This window comes from Anomalospiza imberbis, chromosome 7 (assembly GCF_031753505.1).
Source record: "Anomalospiza imberbis isolate Cuckoo-Finch-1a 21T00152 chromosome 7, ASM3175350v1, whole genome shotgun sequence".
In the NCBI taxonomy this organism is placed as follows: Eukaryota; Metazoa; Chordata; class Aves; order Passeriformes; family Viduidae; genus Anomalospiza; species Anomalospiza imberbis.
Window position 1 is genome coordinate 19,929,626 of NC_089687.1, and position 20,124 is coordinate 19,949,749.

General features: G+C 35.5%; 1 protein-coding gene across 12 annotated transcripts in view; it reads left to right on the forward strand.

Moving 5' to 3' along the window:
* The window catches only part of MYO3B (myosin IIIB), a 214,312-nt gene that overhangs the window by 65,867 nt on the left and 128,321 nt on the right, over positions 1-20,124 (forward strand). For 8 of the 12 annotated variants that reach the window (XR_011000806.1, XM_068195832.1, XM_068195836.1 and 5 more), the window contains exons 10-11: positions 2,709-2,774; positions 13,918-14,085. Coding sequence is in view for 11 of the 12 variants with exons in the window: in XM_068195832.1 (XP_068051933.1) it covers positions 2,709-2,774; positions 13,918-14,085 (234 nt within the window). In the remaining variant the exon portion in view is untranslated. Of the gene's footprint in view, positions 1-2,438; positions 2,582-2,708; positions 2,775-13,917; positions 14,086-20,124 lie in introns of those variants that run through there. The other 4 variants (XM_068195831.1, XM_068195835.1, XM_068195834.1 and 1 more) reach the window with 2 other exon arrangements.

Genomic DNA, 20,124 nt, shown 5'->3' on the forward strand with positions numbered 1-20,124 from the left:
GAACTTAGAGTCTTTACTGCAGAAGTGCCCCTCCAGAGGTGCCATGGAAGCAGTGGTATTCTCTGCTATCACCACGAAACAGTTTCTAGTGCCTTAGGCAAAGTGAAGGTAGGAAGCTGATGCTCTTATTCCTCTTTCTGGAAATCATTTATTCACATGATGCCAGAAAAGGATGGACTGATTTTTTTATTTTGTAGTTAAGGTAATGTTTTTCACCACGGGAAACCAATGTAATTTACAGATGCTAATGAATTAAGGTTCTGGTTTTGTTTATCAGCTTAATTTTGCAGATGGGGTACCTGAAATATCAATTTATAGTTGTCTAAGTACAGAGGTGAATGATTTCGCTCAAAAGCACTAAGAATAACATAGTATCTTCTACCAACAAATACAAAAGTATCAAGCTCAGGATAACATCTGTAGTTACTACTTCCTTGGATGTGTTGATTTGGATCAGCCAACAAGGGTAGCTATCAGTGAGAGCTTAGTTGTTTAGTAATTTGTTAGATAAAACATGTTCTGTATGGTTGAAAAGATGGCTTTCTTCATTAATCATTAACCTGCAAATGACAAACTGTATTTCTTGAATGACATGTGCTCTGCTGGTTTGTTCTTCCATGATGAAATCCCACCTGTTTCCATCATAACATCTGCAACTAATGTAAAGTATCTCTGCATCTTTTTTCAGAAAGTTCCTTGTGAGATTGTTAACAAAGCCTCCAAACCATATGCTTTTTGTCAGCATCATTGCTACCATCTGGAAAACCTTTTGGAACATTGTGAATAGAAAAGACAAAACTGTATATTTCATTAGTAGTAATTGAGCTTTTGAAAAAACAAATTACTTTGCAGTGAAATTCAAAACTTCAATGTAAATATTCAGTAGACAGTGCTAGTATAATTCTAAAAGGAAGTACACTGTACTTCCCAGCATAATAGAAGCTGGTTGTTCATCAGAATCCAAAATGTCTGATAGAGTAGCACTCCTGCAATATAAAGACTGAAACATACACTAAACCCAGCTGGCTGTTTCTTAAAGCTATTTGCAGTGGTCACATATGTGGGATATCTGGACTGGTAGCCATTTTTATTATAGACAAAGATATTTTTAAAGTTTACCTTCCTCTGATACAGGATTTTTTTCCCTAGAAGTATACCTAGAAATAGTCTTCTTTTTTTTTTTTTTTTAATGCTTGTAAAAAAATCAGGTTCTGTGATGTGCATAAACATATGAGCCTGGTAAAGGGGAGACAAGCATGAAAGGTTATTGTCATTGAAAATAACCAATCGTATCTTTTTTTTCTTTAATAATAACTTTGCTATGTAATACACATCTCAAACATTCTAGATTTCTTCACTTCATGAAGTAAAGTGTATTCCCTTAGCCTTCTGAAGCAAAAGAGAAAGGTAATAAGGTAGTAATTTCAGAAAACTTGTCACCCTGCAGTTTAATTTGTTGGCTAAATTTGTTTTGGAAAAATGCAGATGAACAAAATGGCCCATCTATTGCAAAGCCACACTGCATTTTTTTTCAAACCAATTTGCTTGCATTTTTTAGAGTAATTCTTCAATGGAACACATTCTTCAATGAATATGCATTAAAAACTTGTGACTATTGAGCACATCAGCACTAATTTATGTTGCTTATGCCATTTTCCTTTTTGTTTTGTGAGATGTTTCCAAGCAGTGTTATTCTGTGGAATGTGGCCACAGTACAAATGATGTGGTTTGTGATATAATCCACAATATTATTGTGTGTTTCTGTTGTAGAAGAAGTCTTACTGTGATTGTTTTTCCCTGCCAGTTCAGAAATATGTGACCCTCAAATGCAGCAAAAGAGAAATCATCAAGTTTTCATAAAACACCTCTAAGTTTAATCTTAAAAAGTTAAATTAGGCTTCAGGACTTAGCAAATTTTAAGGTGCAGGGGAAATCTCTGGAGGATAATAGAACAGAATAGAACATAACATAACATAACATAACATATGATTTTATGAACAGTTCTTGCTGTAAATTGGTCCTCCTAAATTTGAGCCTCTTAAAATTTGGTTCATTTAATATGGCCTCTATTCATTTTAATAAAGGCCTCTATGGCCTTTGTATGTTTATGTAATTAAATTGTAACAGTAAAAATCAGGAGGGAAAGGAATTTTATGTCAACTACCATGGAATGTACCAGAGTTGAAAAATTATTTTTACAAAGGCTGTCTTACTATTTAATATAAAAATACTATCTGCTAGATGTCAGTTTAAAAATAGCATCTATTTTTTAACAGTTTTAGAGTTTATAGTGTCATCCAAACTGAATATAGCTTGAAACCCAGACTAAAAATCCTACAGGTTGTTCTTATCCATACTTTAAAAGTTTTGATCAGAAGAAGTGATCTTGGGCAAAGGGTTAAAGTAGTTTGATGGCTAGGTTAATACCGCATTTTCAGTCAGGCTGAATTGAAAGGGACATGTTGGGAAGTACACTGTGAGATGTACTGACTACCAGCTTCAAAGGTATTGACATAAAAGGAGAACAACAAAAGAGAGCTGCCAGTGAATAAGCAACAGCAAGAAAAAACCAACAGGCATCTCAAGGCATCACATAGACAATTTAACTGTTACTTTCTCAAGTATCATTTTCTCCCTGGTGGAACCAGGGGCATCTTTGATCTGTGAGATAACATTAACATTTTAAAACTCAAATCTTTGTTTTTCAGAAACCCTCCACCTACTTTGCTACATCCTGAAAAATGGTGCAGAGGATTCAATCATTTCATTTCACAGTGAGTTTCTTTTCCTTTTAAAAACAGCTTATTCAGCAAGACATAAGTCTGCCAATCTGAGAATTTTCTTATGGAGTTATTGCTTTTGCATGTTTTTGACTACAGTTTTCTTTTCATAGATGCTAGACCATGCTTCACTTTTCAAAAGCTTTACAGCACAGTTTGATCTTCTTATGTAATTTTCTTCATTTGAGTGTCTCTTGATTTTGATGGACCTGGAACAGGTTTATAAAATACACCTGATTTCCTTGATGGTTTTCCATTGAAATTTTGTGTTGAGGAGAAAATAGGATTAGTGAAAATGACTGCTGGTCAATTTAAAATATGAATTTGAAAGATAAGAAAGAAAATAATTGCCCTTTTTCCACTTTAGTAAGGTTCAGTAGGTTGTATACATATATATATTGGTGCTATATATATTTAATTGAGCACCAATAGTATGGAGAGCATGATGAATGCAGCTGCCATCAAACTAAAATATGCTTTTGCTTTACTTCTTTTTGCAGTGACACTAGGAAATGATAGTTTAGTAGTTGCTAGCATTGTATTCAAAAATCTTACTGCAAGTTTTATGAGTGATTTTTAGTATTCTTCAGTATTTCATTGGAACCAATTACAGCTGAAATTGTGTAATGTGGGGAATGCTATTATAACATCACTTACCAGAACTGACTTTTCAAGATAGGTTTGTAAATATGCACATCTGCATTTTGAATCTGTTCTGTTCCTTGTTGTATCAAATTACTTGTAGAGCACAATATCCCTACCTGATACATTTTTCAACTAATTGTGTAGTAATGTCTTTCCATTTTAGAAGTTGAAAATAAAAACACTAATGCAAATTCTATTAGTAATCTGTGAAAAATACTGTTATTTACTATGCTGATCTTTAACCAGACAGGAAGCTGAGATAGAGTGTAATGTTTGATCTACAGAGGAAGGACCTTATTATTATTGCTGCAATGCAACTCAGTCTCTTCAGTGTAGGTAGCAGAAGTACATCCTCTAGAGCAGGTTGATCCAAGCTCTGATTCTCCATAATGCATGTCCTTGTTTACACAGCAGGGTACATTGGGATCCATGGCAGATTCATGTTTAAGTACAAAGGTCACCAAGTGGTGGATGAATTTCATTCTCTTATTAAAAACCATGGGTTGCATTGTATTTAAAGGCTGTAGCCTGTATTCTGAGGGACCGGCACTAATGGATTATATTCCACTTGTGCCTTAGAAAGTCACTGCACCTGGTAAATAAGATTACGTTCCTGTGTCAGGAACATTGTGTATTAGCCTTCAGCATTGTTATATAAGTTTTTTTTTATTGGTGTCTTCCCTTTTAGAAGTCCTTGCTGAGCTCTAGCACAATACAAAAAACTCAGTGAAACATTTCTTAGCATTTGTTCAGTCATTTAGTTCAACATGCACTGTTCATAAAACAAGTCAGATGTTAATACTTTATGGCTAAACTTGTTTTTAATCTTGTCCTTTGAGTTTTTTATATACTGAAATTGTATCTTCTTAATCATATGGATTATTATTTACTTTTGCTTAATTACTTCCTCGTCATCAACTTTTGCAGGTTCTCCAGCCTTGCTTTTCATTTTTGCAGTGATGTGCACAGTGAAATAATGAAATATGCTCATACACAGTTCTCTTAACATGGAGAAATGCAACAATTGTAATAAATACCCAATGTTATAGCTGCCTTTAAGAGAATACTGAAATTGCATTCTCTCTGACATTGTTCTATTCTTGGGCATGTGTTAGTAAAGTTGTTACAATACAGAGGTTACAAGATGTTTTTATGGAGGCTTAGATTTACATTAGTGGATTTTCTAGAAAAATTTAGATAATGAAGCATTGGATCATACAACTGCAAACCTTTTAGCCATTACTGATAATTGCCTCATTTATATGCATTAGTTATGCATTTGTTGATGCCTGCCTTGTGACAGCCTAGTTATGATAAATTAAAAGCAGTGATTGTATAAATTCCATACTGCCTTTTATCCATATGTTAGGACCTTGCCTGATGTTTCTGTCACCTTTGTGATGAGTGGTTAGCTTTTAAATAATTTCATTATCTACCTCCTTCTTGATGCTAACATCATTTGCATAACAAGCTTATCTGTTCAAGTTGCAGGCCAGACCTGTGTACTGACCAAAACTGAGCATGTAGCTTTGGCTAAGCTTTTGATTTCAGTTTGGTTTATGCAGTAATTTTGTTTATGCCAAGATTGCGAAACCTGGTCACTGTAGCTTTCTTTTCACCCCATTTTGCCATCCCTTGAAATGCCATTGTCCCAAGAGGCATGTTTTTATAAGTGGTCTCTAACATATTACAGTGATTTTCAACATTTCTGAGCTGGAAGTTTCATTGTTGGTAAATCTTTAAGCTGCTAAAATAATGCTCATATATTTTTCAGAAATTAAGTCTATATTTTTAACTGTGATACTATTACACCAAGAGATGAAGATTTTGCAGCAGCATTTTAGTCAGATGCAATGTTTACAAAATCTGAACTGACAGTGTCAAGATGGTTTGTAGTTTGGTGAATTTATGTTCCCATTCCCAGCTCTGTTGACCTTGACTTGAGATGAAGACTGTAATGTGTTATTCCCATAAGAATTTTTACAATTAAGATAGTGAATCTGAGTTAGATATTTTGTTTTTAAAAAATACAGAGAAGACACAATTTCAGCTCTCATTTCTGGCAAGAGTCTAATTTTGTATTTGGTATCTATGAGATACAGGCAGCACATGCATACTTTATTGACATAAGGGCAATAAAGTTATATGTATGTGTGTTCATCTATACTACTGTGATTGTGTATGAAAAATTTGGCTCTCCAGTCATCATGTGAGAAATAATTAATTACCTTTATTTTATCTACATATCAATAGGATTTTTACCTTTTCTGTAAGACCATGTAAACTACCACAGCAGTGACAAATAATTTTCTTGGCACTTTAAAGCTTGACTGATCTTGAGGAATAAATAAGAGAGTTGTTGTATGTTCTTGTAGCAGAGGAATCATTGACTTTTATTTACATTACATCACAAAATGGTAATTTTAATTAAAATTAGTAGTGGTATCTCCAGAGACAGACATTCTCCTTTTAAATTTATTTAACCAATGATGAGCTATTATAATTCTTCAAATTAATTAGTCATTCTTGAGCTGGAGGGAATTAAAGAATTAAGAAAAATTCAGGAAGTAACAAAGTCAAAATGTGAACTTAAGGATTTATGGTCACGTTTATCATCAGAATGTAACTTCTGGCAATGACATTGCAAATAAAGTAAAAAGATAATTTTTTGTCCTGATAAACTTACTTTTTCTACTTAACTTAAACATGGCTTAGCAAGCTGAATTTCATGTCGATGAGTCTACACTCAGAGTTTTTCACTTAATAGATCATCTAGATTATAGATGTTTTAAGTGGTCCATTTATATTTAACTTCTCTGAATGCAGATGAAGCTTTTTCACAATCTAAGCAATTGTTTCGTGACATTCTGTTCATATTACATAAAGAATATTTTACATTTCTTTCACTGACAATATGATATGCATTTGACATAACTTATTAATTTCACAGTGTCTGGGAAGGTGGAGGTTTCCAAATGTCAAAAAAGATACAGATTGCGATGTGTAAGGTTATCACCAAATCTGTACATTTTATCATTTCATTCATTGATGTAAACTCTCAGAATCTGTCTACAGATGAACTTGAAATACGAAATTATAGTACCTGACAAAAGGTCTCTACCACTTTTGAACATTGCATGAAACACATGTATTTATACAGAGGAATGGACATATACAATGAATACAGTTATCTTCAACTTTCTAATGAGTAGTTGTAGTAAAAATCCTGCCTCAAATCAGCTGCATGTCAAAGTGGGATAGGTACCTAAAGGAGAATATCTGGTACACATGCAAAACATACTGTTTCTAATAGAAAGCTTCAGTTGTACATGGTTCTGAAAGGTTTTTGTTTTTCTGGGCCTTCAAGGAGAGACCAAAGAAATAGAGCAGACCCATTCCTGGTGGAAGGCTATTCATAAATTTCATCCTGCAGTAAATAAATGTATTTGGTGTTTTAAAGATGCTCCCTAGAGTGGTTCTGATTGTATTTCTGTTGTCACTGGTAAAATTTCAAAGATTTCAACATGAACAACTGTCAGACCCATGCTAAAGAGCTGCAAGAGGTGCAACTCCACAGAGTTTCTGTTGTTTGTTCTCTAAACCATGTATATGAGCCAAAAGAAATTGTAATGCTTACTCAGCCCAAATAAGGCTGGGAAACCTACTGTAAGTTTTGAAGATTTAGAAGAGGTAAAGGTATTTACTACACCTAATTTTACAATTTCAGTGTGATAGAATCTTTGTTATGTTTCAGATATGTGCTCTAAATTATACTGTATGGTGCTTGATGTTGAACATTAAACTGAAAGAAGATTTATTAAGAAAATAGGTGATGGTGACATTTCAGTGTTTGGGTATTTGTCTCATTTTAGGGAAGATTAGTAATTTATAGCATTTGCTACCAAAAGGCAGATCAATAATGTTATAAATGTGTTCTGACCATCAGAATTTATACCATGCATGTGATGATTGAGTTAATTGTCATAAATTCAGTCTTTCATCCTGATATCTGATTGTAAAATTGTTATTATTTATCATGGGATGCCATGCAAGACAGGAGACCTATTTAACCTACACACATATCCCTACTGCCCAGCATTTACTTTTTGCAAAGGGACAGCTATATATAGTCCTGAAGATAAGGTTATTCCTATCCTGTGAGTCCTGCTGAATTAGGACTGAAAACAGAAATGCTCTTGGCAAAGCTGTCACTGCTAGTGACCTGCAGCAGTGGGGGTTGGGCAGGCCTGCAAGTGGAAAGCAGGGAAGTGTCAGAGAAGCAGGCACATTCCTGCACCTTTTACAGATGTAGTTAATGAAATGTCTTTTCCACCTCTTGGCTGCATGTTACTGACCAGTGCTTGCCACAGCTACATGTGCTTCAGAGGTTGAAGGAACACTTAGTTACTGACCATTTTAACCAGCTAAAAAATTCTCAGAGATTATTTTTCCTTCCTTGAAAGTTTCTGACATAGTGTGTGGTCATAGATGATCCTGCTTGTCAGTGTCTGTCCTTCCATTTCTCTAAGCAGGGGGATGAGGTCATGGTCTTGATTTCATTAATCTTGCATCATGAAGCAAGCTTGTGATGTAAGTAATCAGGTAAGTATGCAGAGTAAAAAAAAAGTCTCAGAACATAGACACCTCATTCTCCCTGCTTAGGAGAGAATACTCCCTCCTTTCAAGAGGATATGACCTTAGTCTTTCTCTTCTTCCTCTGGGAAATTTCCACTTAGAACCTCAGCTGAACCACTCTAGAACATCTCTGTCTTTGAGGGCAGTCTGGTAACTATTTTCTGGGACTGGGACAAGAGGATCTTAGCATCTCAGGATGACCTGGAATCTGGTTCAAGACCATGGAAAGTTCTTTTATCCTAGTAGCAGAGTCCTGGAAAAATTCCTCACTGCTAGGCAGCAGGTACTTGTGCAAGGAGTGAAATATGTGAAGGGCAGGGGAGAATGGTCTAGAGATGTGAGAGGAGCAGGTGATGGGGGAAGAACCCTGATGAGGCAGGGAGTGGCAGGGAGATAGGGACCAGAGGAGTGGCAGTGAGGACTTTAGCTAACGGATAACAGTTGAACAGCACAGGGACATTATATCGCTGTCACCCAGAGGCTGTTGTGTGAATTCCCCAGCTCTAATAGAGTCTAATACACAGTCATAATTTCTTCCAAATATTAACCTATGTATCTTCTGTGCATGTAGATATTAAATAGTAACTTGATGTCTGGTTGGATATTTGGCTTATGAGAGAAAATGACTTTCAGCAATATACTTCTAGTAGATAAGAAATAATCAGAAAATGTAGCATTTACAAAATGTAATAATTGAAAAAAACCCAAAATACTGGCAATAAATCGTAATGTAACTAAGATATGAGAGTTGCAGCTGCTTGATTTTTTTCTTTTTAAAGAAAGTACTTGGGGTCAAATAGATCATAATAGATCAAATGAAAGAGAATTTCTGAAAGAAAGAACTGCTGCTGCTCTTCTTAGATTTGGCTGCAATAGTGAGTGACGTTAGTAATTATTTTTCTATTTCTGAACACACAGAAGACTTAGACCACCACTGCAGCTCTTACAAAATCCATTTCTTTCCACTATTCATTAGTAAATATTAGCTCATGAATGCTGATAAGTATCTCTCCTTTTCAGCCATCTGATTCACTACTTATGAAATGGCTGTTTACATTGTCGAGACCCAGCAATTCCAACAATGTTATCATCCGAGTGCAAGCAGCCAGTGAATTTTTAGAGGCTGTCTCAGATGGGCCTGTGTGGATGGGAGGCTGCTCTTATCCTCTGCTAATGAATGCTTCATCTTTGCCTGTAATTGTGGCAGAATGGAAATGGTGCTTAGGAGCCTGGCTGTGAGATTGCAGCAAATGGCTGCAACCTATGTTTGATGTAGCGACGCTAATGAATTCTGAGAATTAATTTTCAGCTAAGAAAGCATGATGGAAGATACTAGAATTTCCAGTTAGATAATGGATTGACTTCCGTTAAGGCAAACGCACAATTTTTATTTCTTTTTCAATCTCTACTTTCTTAGCCTTTCTATTATTTTAATAGGGAACTAAATGTGATACTTTCATCATACCTTATTTGAAACCCATCTTGTAGTAGATTTGCTAGTCAATTTTCTCAATTCAAACTAACACAGCACCTTCTTCTTTTATCTTTTTTTTTTTTTTTAATTTCCACAAGCCAAACAATTTGGCTGAATTTGCAGGTGCAGCACATTGACTGGTTTTATGAATAATTGCAGTATGGTTGATGTTTGACAGTGCCTGAGCTAACTGTCCAAACTGGTCTTAAATGAATGCTCAGATGAGAAGCTGAAGATGTTTTAGTTCTCTTTTTTCCTCAGAAACAAATCCTTCATTAATAGGGCTTTTATGTTGTATTTCACTTGTACAATGCACACACCAATTTCTGAATATTTTTTGATGAGGGAAATTGTAAAAGCTATTTTGGTACTGTACTCTTTCAAATATTGACATTACTGAATGTTTATTACTTCTTGATTTCTTTTTTCTGGCATATATGTTAGATAAATCTTCTTCCTGAATTTACTGGCAAGTTTGAACTCAGACACTCATATAGTTAACTTTTCCACACATTAAAATTCTATGTCAGAGTGCAGTTCAGTAGAAAACGTGATAATTCTCACCTTGGTGCAGGCTTTAGCATTGTAAGAGCTGATATTCTATATTTGTTTTTTTCTGAAGAACATTATAGTGTCAATACTGCTTCCAGTAGGATGATGACACCTTATTGAACACCTGCAGTGACACCGGCAGTCTGATGCATCATTTTTCATTAGCACTTAGGTGGTGGCCCAAGAATTTTTATTTTACAGATGATGTTGACTAAGAACAGCAGCAGCAGACACTCATGTTACACTAAAAGCAACACAGCTGAACTGACAGTGTGTAGAAGCAGAATATCAATAGGCCTTTTCTACATAGAGAGGAATGAGGACAAAGTAATATGCACTGAGAAACATAAGGGCTATGTTTTCAGTGTCACATGACAGCTTTCCATCCTACATTCCATCACAGCAAGCCTGGTGAGACACCAAACTGGTGCTGAATATTTGAGTACAGACTGAGCCCTCAGTACCTACAGTGACTAAGCTGCAAGCTGTTTACTGCATTTGAAACATAGTAAGGGGTAACTTCTAGAAGTGATTGTGTCAAAACTTTTGCTGTTTAGAGGCAAAGGAAGGTGAGTGCCTCATATACTTCAGTTCCCTATGGCCTATCTGCTCTTTCTGCTGCTGTGTTTTTGTGACACGAGTGCTAGGAACTTGCTAGAAAGTGCTAGGAACTTACCAGGATTACACCGACTCCAGTGGAAATGTTCATTCTCCTGTTAGTCTTCTCCCTGAAGCTGAAGTGCTCGCACATGAAGTTACAGACATTAATTTAAGCAGCTCTCCCTCACCCTTGCACAGCTGTTAGTTACTAGCTCTCTGCTTTGTTGTGTCATCTCGTTAACCTTCTGAAAGGACTCTGTTCTTCAGATGCAGGCACAAACTTGGCACAACAGGAGGTGTGCTCTGTCTGAGCTTGGAACAGAGACAGTTTGATCACAGAATCATGTTGATGTGTCTTGTGTCATTAACTTAGTCATCCTGCAATTTAACAAAGTTTTGGTTGTGTTCCAAGTGAAATCCTATGTGAACACAGACTGCAGCAATATCCTACTGCCAGAGGATGAAGGTTGCATTTAGATGAAACAATAGATAAACATCAATTGTTGCAAAGGGGAAGCATGCACACAAAGTGAATGGTCAGTGGGGGATTGGCAGGATTATGCACAGAAGCAAAAATAATCCAAAAATATCTCCAAGACTACCTCCTTCACAGATCTTACCTGTGCTCATTAAAACATCTGCCAGACCTAAAAAGCTCACATTTCAGGCATGCTAGAGAGAAGCTAAGAACTTTTTTCTCCAAAATGTCTCTTCTTGTTAAGCTTCCACAATGAGTGCAGTATCCTGTACATTTTGATGTCTCACCTAGGGGCTGTATATAGAAAAACTCTCATGCAACTTCTGTATCCTGTCTGTAGAATGTCTTTGTGGGTGCATTGTTCAGAGCTCAGAGAATTCATAGTAATAATTGCATGCCACCAGGTCTAAGGTTTGTGTGTTCTTCACACTTTTGTTAAACACAGGATACTCTGTCTGGAACTGTAATTTTTTGACAATAATCCATTTAAAGTCTAGTATTATTATCTGAAAAGTAAGTGTCTTTTATGGTAGGACGAGAGATAATGGTTTTAAACAAAAAGAGAGTGAATTCAGATGAGATATCAGAAGGATGTTTTTTGTGTTGAGGTAAAACACTGACAGAGGTTGGTAAATGCTTCATCCCTGGAAACAGTCAAGGTCAAGTAGAACGGGGTTCTGAGCAATTTCATATAGTTCATGTCCCTGTGCATTGCAGGGGGTTTGAACTACATGACCTTGAAAGGTCCCTTCCAGCACAAACTATCCATGATCCTATGATATAGATTCACTTGGATTCAGTTATAGTACTGAAAAACTCTAGATGAAATCAAATTTAACAAGAACATTTATTTATTAACAATAAAACATAAATACTGTAAAGTTGGAATTATTGATAGAATGGTAAAAGTCATGAGTGCATGAGTTTTCAGACTGAAATCTCCACTTCAGACACTTGCCAGAAATCTGTGAATTTGTATAATGCATAGCACTTATTGTTTTGTTCTCTTTTCCTCTGTCTTCCTGATTAATGTTGTCTTTCTTTTCAAATGCTTTTTTCCTTTTTCTCGGGAAACATGAATTTAAACAGGATTGGCATGGATTGTATTGTCTGTGTGGGTGTATTGACTTTTAAAACTCCCAGATTACAAAAAAGAAAAGGGGTAGGGGAGATTGTCAGAACCTGTTCAAGGCTAATGATGGATCTTTTCCTGGAGGGGAAGGACTGGTATTTATAGCCCCGCGCTCAGAGGGATGGAGATAAAGCAGGTTGTGTTGCTTTAGTGTTTCTATCAGGAGGCTGCAGTTCCAGCCTATAGCAAAATTCTCCAAAATAATTCCAAAACTGGTAACACATTTTACAGACTTTCTTTTCTGGACTAGATGTACAGAAGAGGTTAGCAAAATGATTTTCAGGAACCTAAAGTATTAAAGTTATGTTCAAAGATATTTCAGGATCATTTTAAGACCAGACTTTAGTCTTCAGTAAAGTCTTTGAGGTGAGGCTAAACTTTAATAACTTGCTAATGTGTTTGGTAGTATTTGAAATCAATTAATATGTATGATTTTTTTGTAATGTAGTTTAAATTTTGTACATTGTTACTTTTATTACTAGAATATAAATTCTAGAAGGTATTTAAGTTTCACTGAACTTTTGGCTAAAATGATAGTCTTGATTTGTGGTATTTGGCCCTGCAAGGGAAGTACTTAGGTACTTATTCAGAAAATATGAAAGGAAATTGTAAAGTATGTAATATGCATCTCATCAAATAAATTCAACTTGAGTTATAATTTGCTAAAATTATAGATACTAGAAGGGATGTATATACTGAATCGCAGCACTTTTTTTTCCCACATTCTCAAATAATGTCAATATCATTATTATTTTAGCAAGAGGAATAGAATTATTTAACATTATTAATTAGAGGATACTTGAAAGCAGTCTTATCCTATTGGACCATTCTTCTGTTTTAATGATATTATTTCAGCTTTATGATGCAGAAAATAATTCAGCTTGGGTGATGGCTTTTCCAAACTTAAATCTCAATTATATAAATTAGTATGGTGTTTTGTTTTATGCTGATTTAATAGGATATATTTCTTTACTCATTACTAGTTCATCTGTACTGCACTAGTTCACAGAAAGAACTTTGGTACCATGGCTAGCATTTAACTCTGACTGATTCCTTTCTCTTCCAGACTGAATTATGCAGGTTTGCAGAATTTTCTGTTATTCTTATGCTAACACTCATCATTGATATAGAATATCTTCCCATGACATTCAATTTAAAAACAAAGCTGTACATCAAATCCTTCTGATTAGTGTTGTACCACAGGTTTCAGTGGTGATGTTCAATAGGCTGTATCCTACAGTCCATAGTCAAACTCTCATTGGAGAATAGATAGAAAATTAAAGTGAATGAAGTATTGTCTATTCATCTTATTTTTTTTGTATATTAATGGTACAGCTCTTACAGGATACAATATAATTTTTTCCTTTTATCTAGTTACAGTTAAAAAGAAAGATTAAATAAGCTCGAATTTTTAGCCTTTATACTAGTATTCTTGTAGAGTGTATTCCCCTAGCTAAGTATTTTACGCCAGATTTATTGCAGTATGGAAGAGTTTTGTTACATATTGAGGAACTCAAAATTTGTGGAAAAAGAGAGCAGAGTAACAGCCACACAGTAAGTTGACTCAATTCATGCTGTAATGAAAACATAGTTGTCTGAGACCCCTATTTCTCTGTCACAGGTGTCTAATCAAAGATTTTGAGAAGCGTCCTTCGGTCACCCATCTTTTGGAACATCCATTTATTAAACAAGTACATGGTAAAGATATGTCTTTGCAAAAACAGCTGGCTGAGCTCATCCAAAAACAGCAGCAGCTGGGCTCCATATCCAAAACAAGGTACTGTACAAAGTACTGTATGTAGCAACATCTATGCTACAGCCCTCCTTCCCCACACTAATACTGGAAGCAAAAATTGAAACTTTGAATGTGACTTTTACTGTTTCAAATGATCATATTAATGTGTCGAAGTGCTGCTTGCCAGGTGAATGTAAGAGTTGTGTTGTCCCTTTGATACATTTTAAAGCTACTTTGATCAGCCATAATGCAACTTTCTTTGCCTTTCTTTCTCCCACTGAACTCTGTTCTATACTTGCTCTCATTTGGCTCAATCAGAAGGATCTTGATAATTCCAGAATGTTCTTATTTGTGGAAATAAATGTTGGCACAAAACATTGTATCATACGTCAGTAACAGATCTTTAAAAATACAACTGTGAGTATTCAAGTGACTATTAGAAAAAGTTAAGAACAGAAAATTTTGAAGTTTGCTGTTTGATTAAATCCTATTAGTAAGAAGGCTGTTCAGTACTGAAAGTAGTTGTTTTGCCTATAGTTTAATAGTAACTTCTATTTTTTCATTCAGCCCAGTAATTAATTTTAAAATGTGCTTAAAAAGCAATGCATGTTTATCGGCAGAAGTGGCATCTTTTGAGGCTGACTGTAAATGTGTCTTAGTTTATTTGTTGTCCAGAGGGTGGCAGAATTTCACTGTTTCAAAAGAGAATTAAATGCAAATGAACATACTGTCCCAAGCTCAGCAATCATTCTGTAATATGAAATTCCAGAGTTAGATAAGCTCTGTCCCATTATTATAAATAACCACCTACTAATGTTGATGAAGTAAATTAGATGTTGTGATTCAGAAGTCATAAACATGTATATACTTGCATGCCATAAATCTCTGTAGCTGAAATGCTAAAGGCCCAAACAAAAGTGTACAAGTTAAAGTAAGGGAATGGCTGTTAAGTATAGTTTCAAGGTGAAGCTGACTTGTGTGGATGGTGAGTTTTTGTTTGGTTGGTTTCATGGGGTGTGTGTGTTTGTTTTTGTTGGTTTCTTTGTTTTCTGGGAAAACATATCTGGAAATGCTCACTGTGGGTGGGAGTTATGCCAGCATTACAGTAGAAGTTACTGCTTTATCTAGTTTCCTAAGATTCCTTCGCCATATAGCACCTCACACATCACATTCCTGCAGCTATGGCATGGCTGGCCCAAGAGGTATATTTTCCAGCTGTTGACCTGATTGCACATACAGACAGAGTGAAATGATCCTTGTGCTAAGAGGAACTCTGAAATGGATTTGTCATGGTATTCCAATACATTCTTCTGGGATTGAGCTCCATAATGTGGAGTGACAAAGAACCAAGACCACGACAGCATTCTTTCCTCAAGCCTTTTCATGTATTAACTGGGTATGCTGTGACAGAGAAGCTACTGCACCTTAGACATGACTGGACAGTAAGAAGGATTTTGCTTTCCAGCACTCTAGTATGAATCAGTGCTCATTTAAGGGAGTTTAACTCCTTGTCTGTCCTGTCACTACCTAACCCAGCTTAAATATTTTATTTTAAACCGAAAATCTTTCCGATTGTTTTAGCATTATACTGTGGTAGTCTTCTGTGAAGGACTAGCCCACTGTGATTGAAGTTGAGAGGATGCTCAGTGAGGACAAAAATCTACTTATTGTTTACCTCTGAAATCTACAACTTATTGTTCAGTGTGATATTCTAAAGATTTTAAGTTTGATCAAATTGGTACAAATGTAATGAGATAGCGAAAGTACATCTCTGCAAAATATTAAGTCTGTGGGCCAGACAGTTAATGCTGGACTAGAAACATAAGATTATTACCAAAAAAACAACCACTAACAGCATCTAATTATAATTTTCCCAAGAGGATTGACATACCCTCATAACAGTAAAAAACTGGGCTCTGTAATAGGGATATTGTAGCCTCTAGAAAATTTTTTGCCTATTAAAAGCCTTTAAAACCTCTGTAATGTATCTACAATTTAATTTTCCATATAAAATTTGACATATAGGAGAACATATGACGAGATCGTACTGTAAAAAAATTTAGTGGCATTCATTTGTAATGATCTGTAGAAGTCATCTGAATGTAAAAAGTACATCTTCAAAGTAAATATGGCCAATTGAAATCCATGTTAGGTAAAACTTCTCTGTTGCAACATTGAATATGGTGCATGTTTTTTCTGTTTATTGATGTGCCCATGACAGGCACAATGAAATGTACATTAACTTCCTGGTGTTCAGAAATAAAGAAAAACAGACACCCATTTTTAGGAGTAGAGCAACAGTACAAAACAATCATTTAAAAGATAAGTAAGAGAAAATGTTCTAAAGAGCACTGGTAAATGATCAGTATGCTTGTGTTAACAGCAGTTCTTCTTTGAGGGAGCTCAGGGACTCACTGGTGATGACAGCTGATCAGGAGGTGTTTTGTCTCATATGAAAGTCTTCCAGGATGGTGCTTTGGATTTGTGTCTTTTGATTCTGTACTGACTCAGCGCCTGTAGGGTTTTAAATAGGATTCTCTTTCCAGTGGAGCCATGCCAGTTTTGCCTATTTTGATACATCTCTTCATGTCATTGAGCCTGAGAGCAAGCCTGCAGACTTAAAAGTCACTACTAATGATTTTGAGTGTGTGAAGGAAAGACATGGAGAGCTGATCTAGCAGTGCACTGCTACTGAAAAGGAGAGAACTGGCTTCTTTCATTTTCCATCAACTCCCAGGAGGAAAGTCATGATGCTGTTTTTATTGCAGCTTCAGGGATTGTCAGAAACCTCCTGAGCTTGAACTTCTACAGTGAGAGAAAAAAACTAAGCCAGCAGAAACACAGATTTCTGCTGTGTTTCTAACAGAGTAGAGTTACTACTCTGTTAGAGATTGCAGAGAGGTGCCTCGGGCGATAGAGCTGAAGTGAAGGAGGGAATGCTTCACATGGCCAGGAATAAGCAGGAGAGTAGTAGAAAGAAACAGGCTGGCCCCTTTTGGTAGGACCATCTGGGTTAGCCTCTGGAGTCACAGACTGAAACATCACCTTATTTTAGTTTCTTTCATTCTTCTTTTGTCAGCTTTGTGTGCAGTATATCTAAGCTTAAATTCAGTACATTTTTCAGACCTCTGAACTGAAGGGGTTCTTTATTGACCTTGAGCTCAAAGAAGTCTGTTAACACACATTTGTTGCTATCATCAGTTTGGTGCTGATGAACCTACTGTTGTTACTTTTTCATGAAGCAACTTACTAGAGAATTTTCTATTCTGATTTCCTTTAGGTTAAAAATTAATAATGAAAAGAAAATGTATATGCTGGTAAAAGACCACTTTTAAAATTAAAAATAACATTAACAATTCATCCTGCCTTTTTACTGAAAAAGACACTCTTTGAAACTACTCTTTATGTTTTTCCCTAAATTATTTTCATTGGTGAGGTGCAGATATCTTCAATCCTTATGCAAATAGGTGTTTTCAGAAAACCCAGACAGAATACCCTTCTTTCCACACTTGTAATGAGAAAGAGGATTCTTTTTTTCATCTGTTGGCATCTTTTACACTAAAATTCTTGTGTTTTGGCATTTCAGCATTAGCTGTCCTCTCCTGCATTGCCTGTGTCCTATACTCTCATGTGGAAAAACTCGGTGAGAAAGTCTAATGTCACAACTGTGTAAAGATGAGCTCTGGGTATTATCTTTCTTATCCATATCCCTTTTATAAGCTGTCAGTTAACTGTGTTTGTTTTCTAACAATACCAAAGCATAATTGCTAATTAGCATCAATGCACTTTCCATTAACAGCTTTGACATAGTAACAATTATATGAAGTTTAATTCTAGGAAATTTATTCAGTGTTAAGTAGTCCACTAGTTCTATTTTTAGGAAAGTTCTTCAATCCTTGAGAAATAAAGGTTAGTACATCAGAATGTTGCTTCACATGTATTCATTCCAGTCATGCTGAATTTTTCTTCCCATTTATTCTAAAGTGAAACAGAGAATTCCTTTTTAGCACAAGGATACTGATTTCTAGGTCATCTTGGGAGTCACAGCAGTCTTATTCCTATCAATATGTAGCTGCCTCTAGGCAGGAAGCATTTCTTAAAATCAGAGAGGGTGCTTTCACAGGGTCTCACTTTTTTCCTATTTTTCCTTTTTTTTTTTTTTTTTTTTTTTTTTTTGCTTCCCTGCTTCTGTATTCACACAAATAGTATAAGATGGCTGGTCACATAGTGTCCTTGTGCATAGTAACATTGTGAGAACAAGAAATCTCATCCATTCCTAAAGACTGGTACCTCATGTAGCATAAAATTGGAGAACACAGGAAAAAAGAAGGAATCTAAGTTACAGCAAGGTGTGCCAACAGAACAAACAAACATTTGTCAGGAATTATAAGCGGAACTATAAAAATGTTTTTGTTACAAAAATAATAACTGAGTGTTGATAGACTCGGTGTGTCTGAATGTGATTAATAATGTATTCTCTAAGTAAAAAAGGGTACACAAGTCAATCTTATAATAAACTTGCTATATTTCAGGGATAGGTTCCTCAAGATGAAGATTCATTTAATTGCTTGTCATTAAAATACCAAGAATGCTTAAGCACCTCCTGAATTTAATACAAAAACATAGTAGAGGTTTGTGTTCTGTTCCTCATTCTCACTCTGATTTGCTGTCTAATATCTGTTCTATCACTTGCCCTCAATATTTCTCTGTTCCTTTCACTCATGAAATGTCTATTAATAGTTTTACTTAATATATCATACCTATGGAAAAGAGCAGTTTGCTGAGGCAAGAACCTCATCTTGTTCTATAAAGCCTTACTGTACTCTTAGGTTGCTGTAAACCTGGTAATGAAGAGAAACATGTATAATGCCTGGAGCTCTAGCCATTTTTATTTTCATTTTTCCTGCCCTAGAGCCTGGGGAACACTTTGGGAAGGCTCTAGGCAAAGATATGTTACAAATTATGGCTATTATTAATTCTCATTTAAGAGTAAACATTTTCTTTGTGGAGATTATATTTTTGTTAAATAATGTTTGAGTGTGTTTGATAATCCATTAAGGGAGGTTATGAGAGAGCTGCTCACTTTCCAAATACACCTTTTGATCTCTTGAACTTATTAGTGTGGTTGGTTGCTTTTTTGATTCATAGTACAAGAGATTCCAACATACAGGCTGATAACCAGCCTGCTTAAGGAGAAAGTCAGAGGAGATTATGTTTCCTAATATTGCTAAATTTTAAATAACTCTTTGTGCTGTCTACACTGGCAAAATGCACTGCAAAAAGTGAGTATATTCTCTGGTGTTTGTTTATAAACATCAAATATTTTCCCCATATTTTTGTCCTTGTCAGGACTTTATCTCAAGCTGGCAAAGCCAGCAGCTGCTTCAGTGTTGAAAAAGTTGAAAAACAGATGTAAAAACTTTCAAAGCCTTTTAAGCTAGGAATTATACTAAGTCCCATAAATAATGTTTAAAAATACAACAGAGCTTGTCATGCAGACATTTAAAAGGGAAACTCATTTAGAACCCTGGTATTCTGTCGATTGTCCCAGCTCTTACTTGTGCAAATTATGATGATAAAATCTTTAGGAAAACTTTCTCAAAAAAAAGTAAACTTTCCATTTTATTCCATAAAAAAACAAAACAAAAACTGTTTCATGGCTTGTGAGTAGAACTACTGGAAAACTGTAGAATTTTAAGTCTTTAACTGAAGGCCTTGAAAAGTACTGACCATCAGCAAAAGGGAATGAAATGAAAATGTTCTGATTTTTTCTTTTCCCATTTGACTGTACCACAATTAAGACATTATCTACTTGTGCTCAGTCTTAAAATAACAGATTGCTCTATCCAGAATAGTGCATAGGAGAAAATCTAAAAAAGAAATGTCATAACAGCACATGAGATGGAGAAATTCAAATGTAGTAACAGATCTATTAGCTGCCTTTTTACTGTGGTGGGGAAGCAGAACATCAGGGAGGAAAATACCTGGTTAAAAGCTTAGAACTGGAGACAGGGAAGAAGAGTCTTCACAGAATGCATTCTAAAAATATTGCTCTTGGTAATATTCTTTGAAGCTGTCTTTCAAAATTTTAGA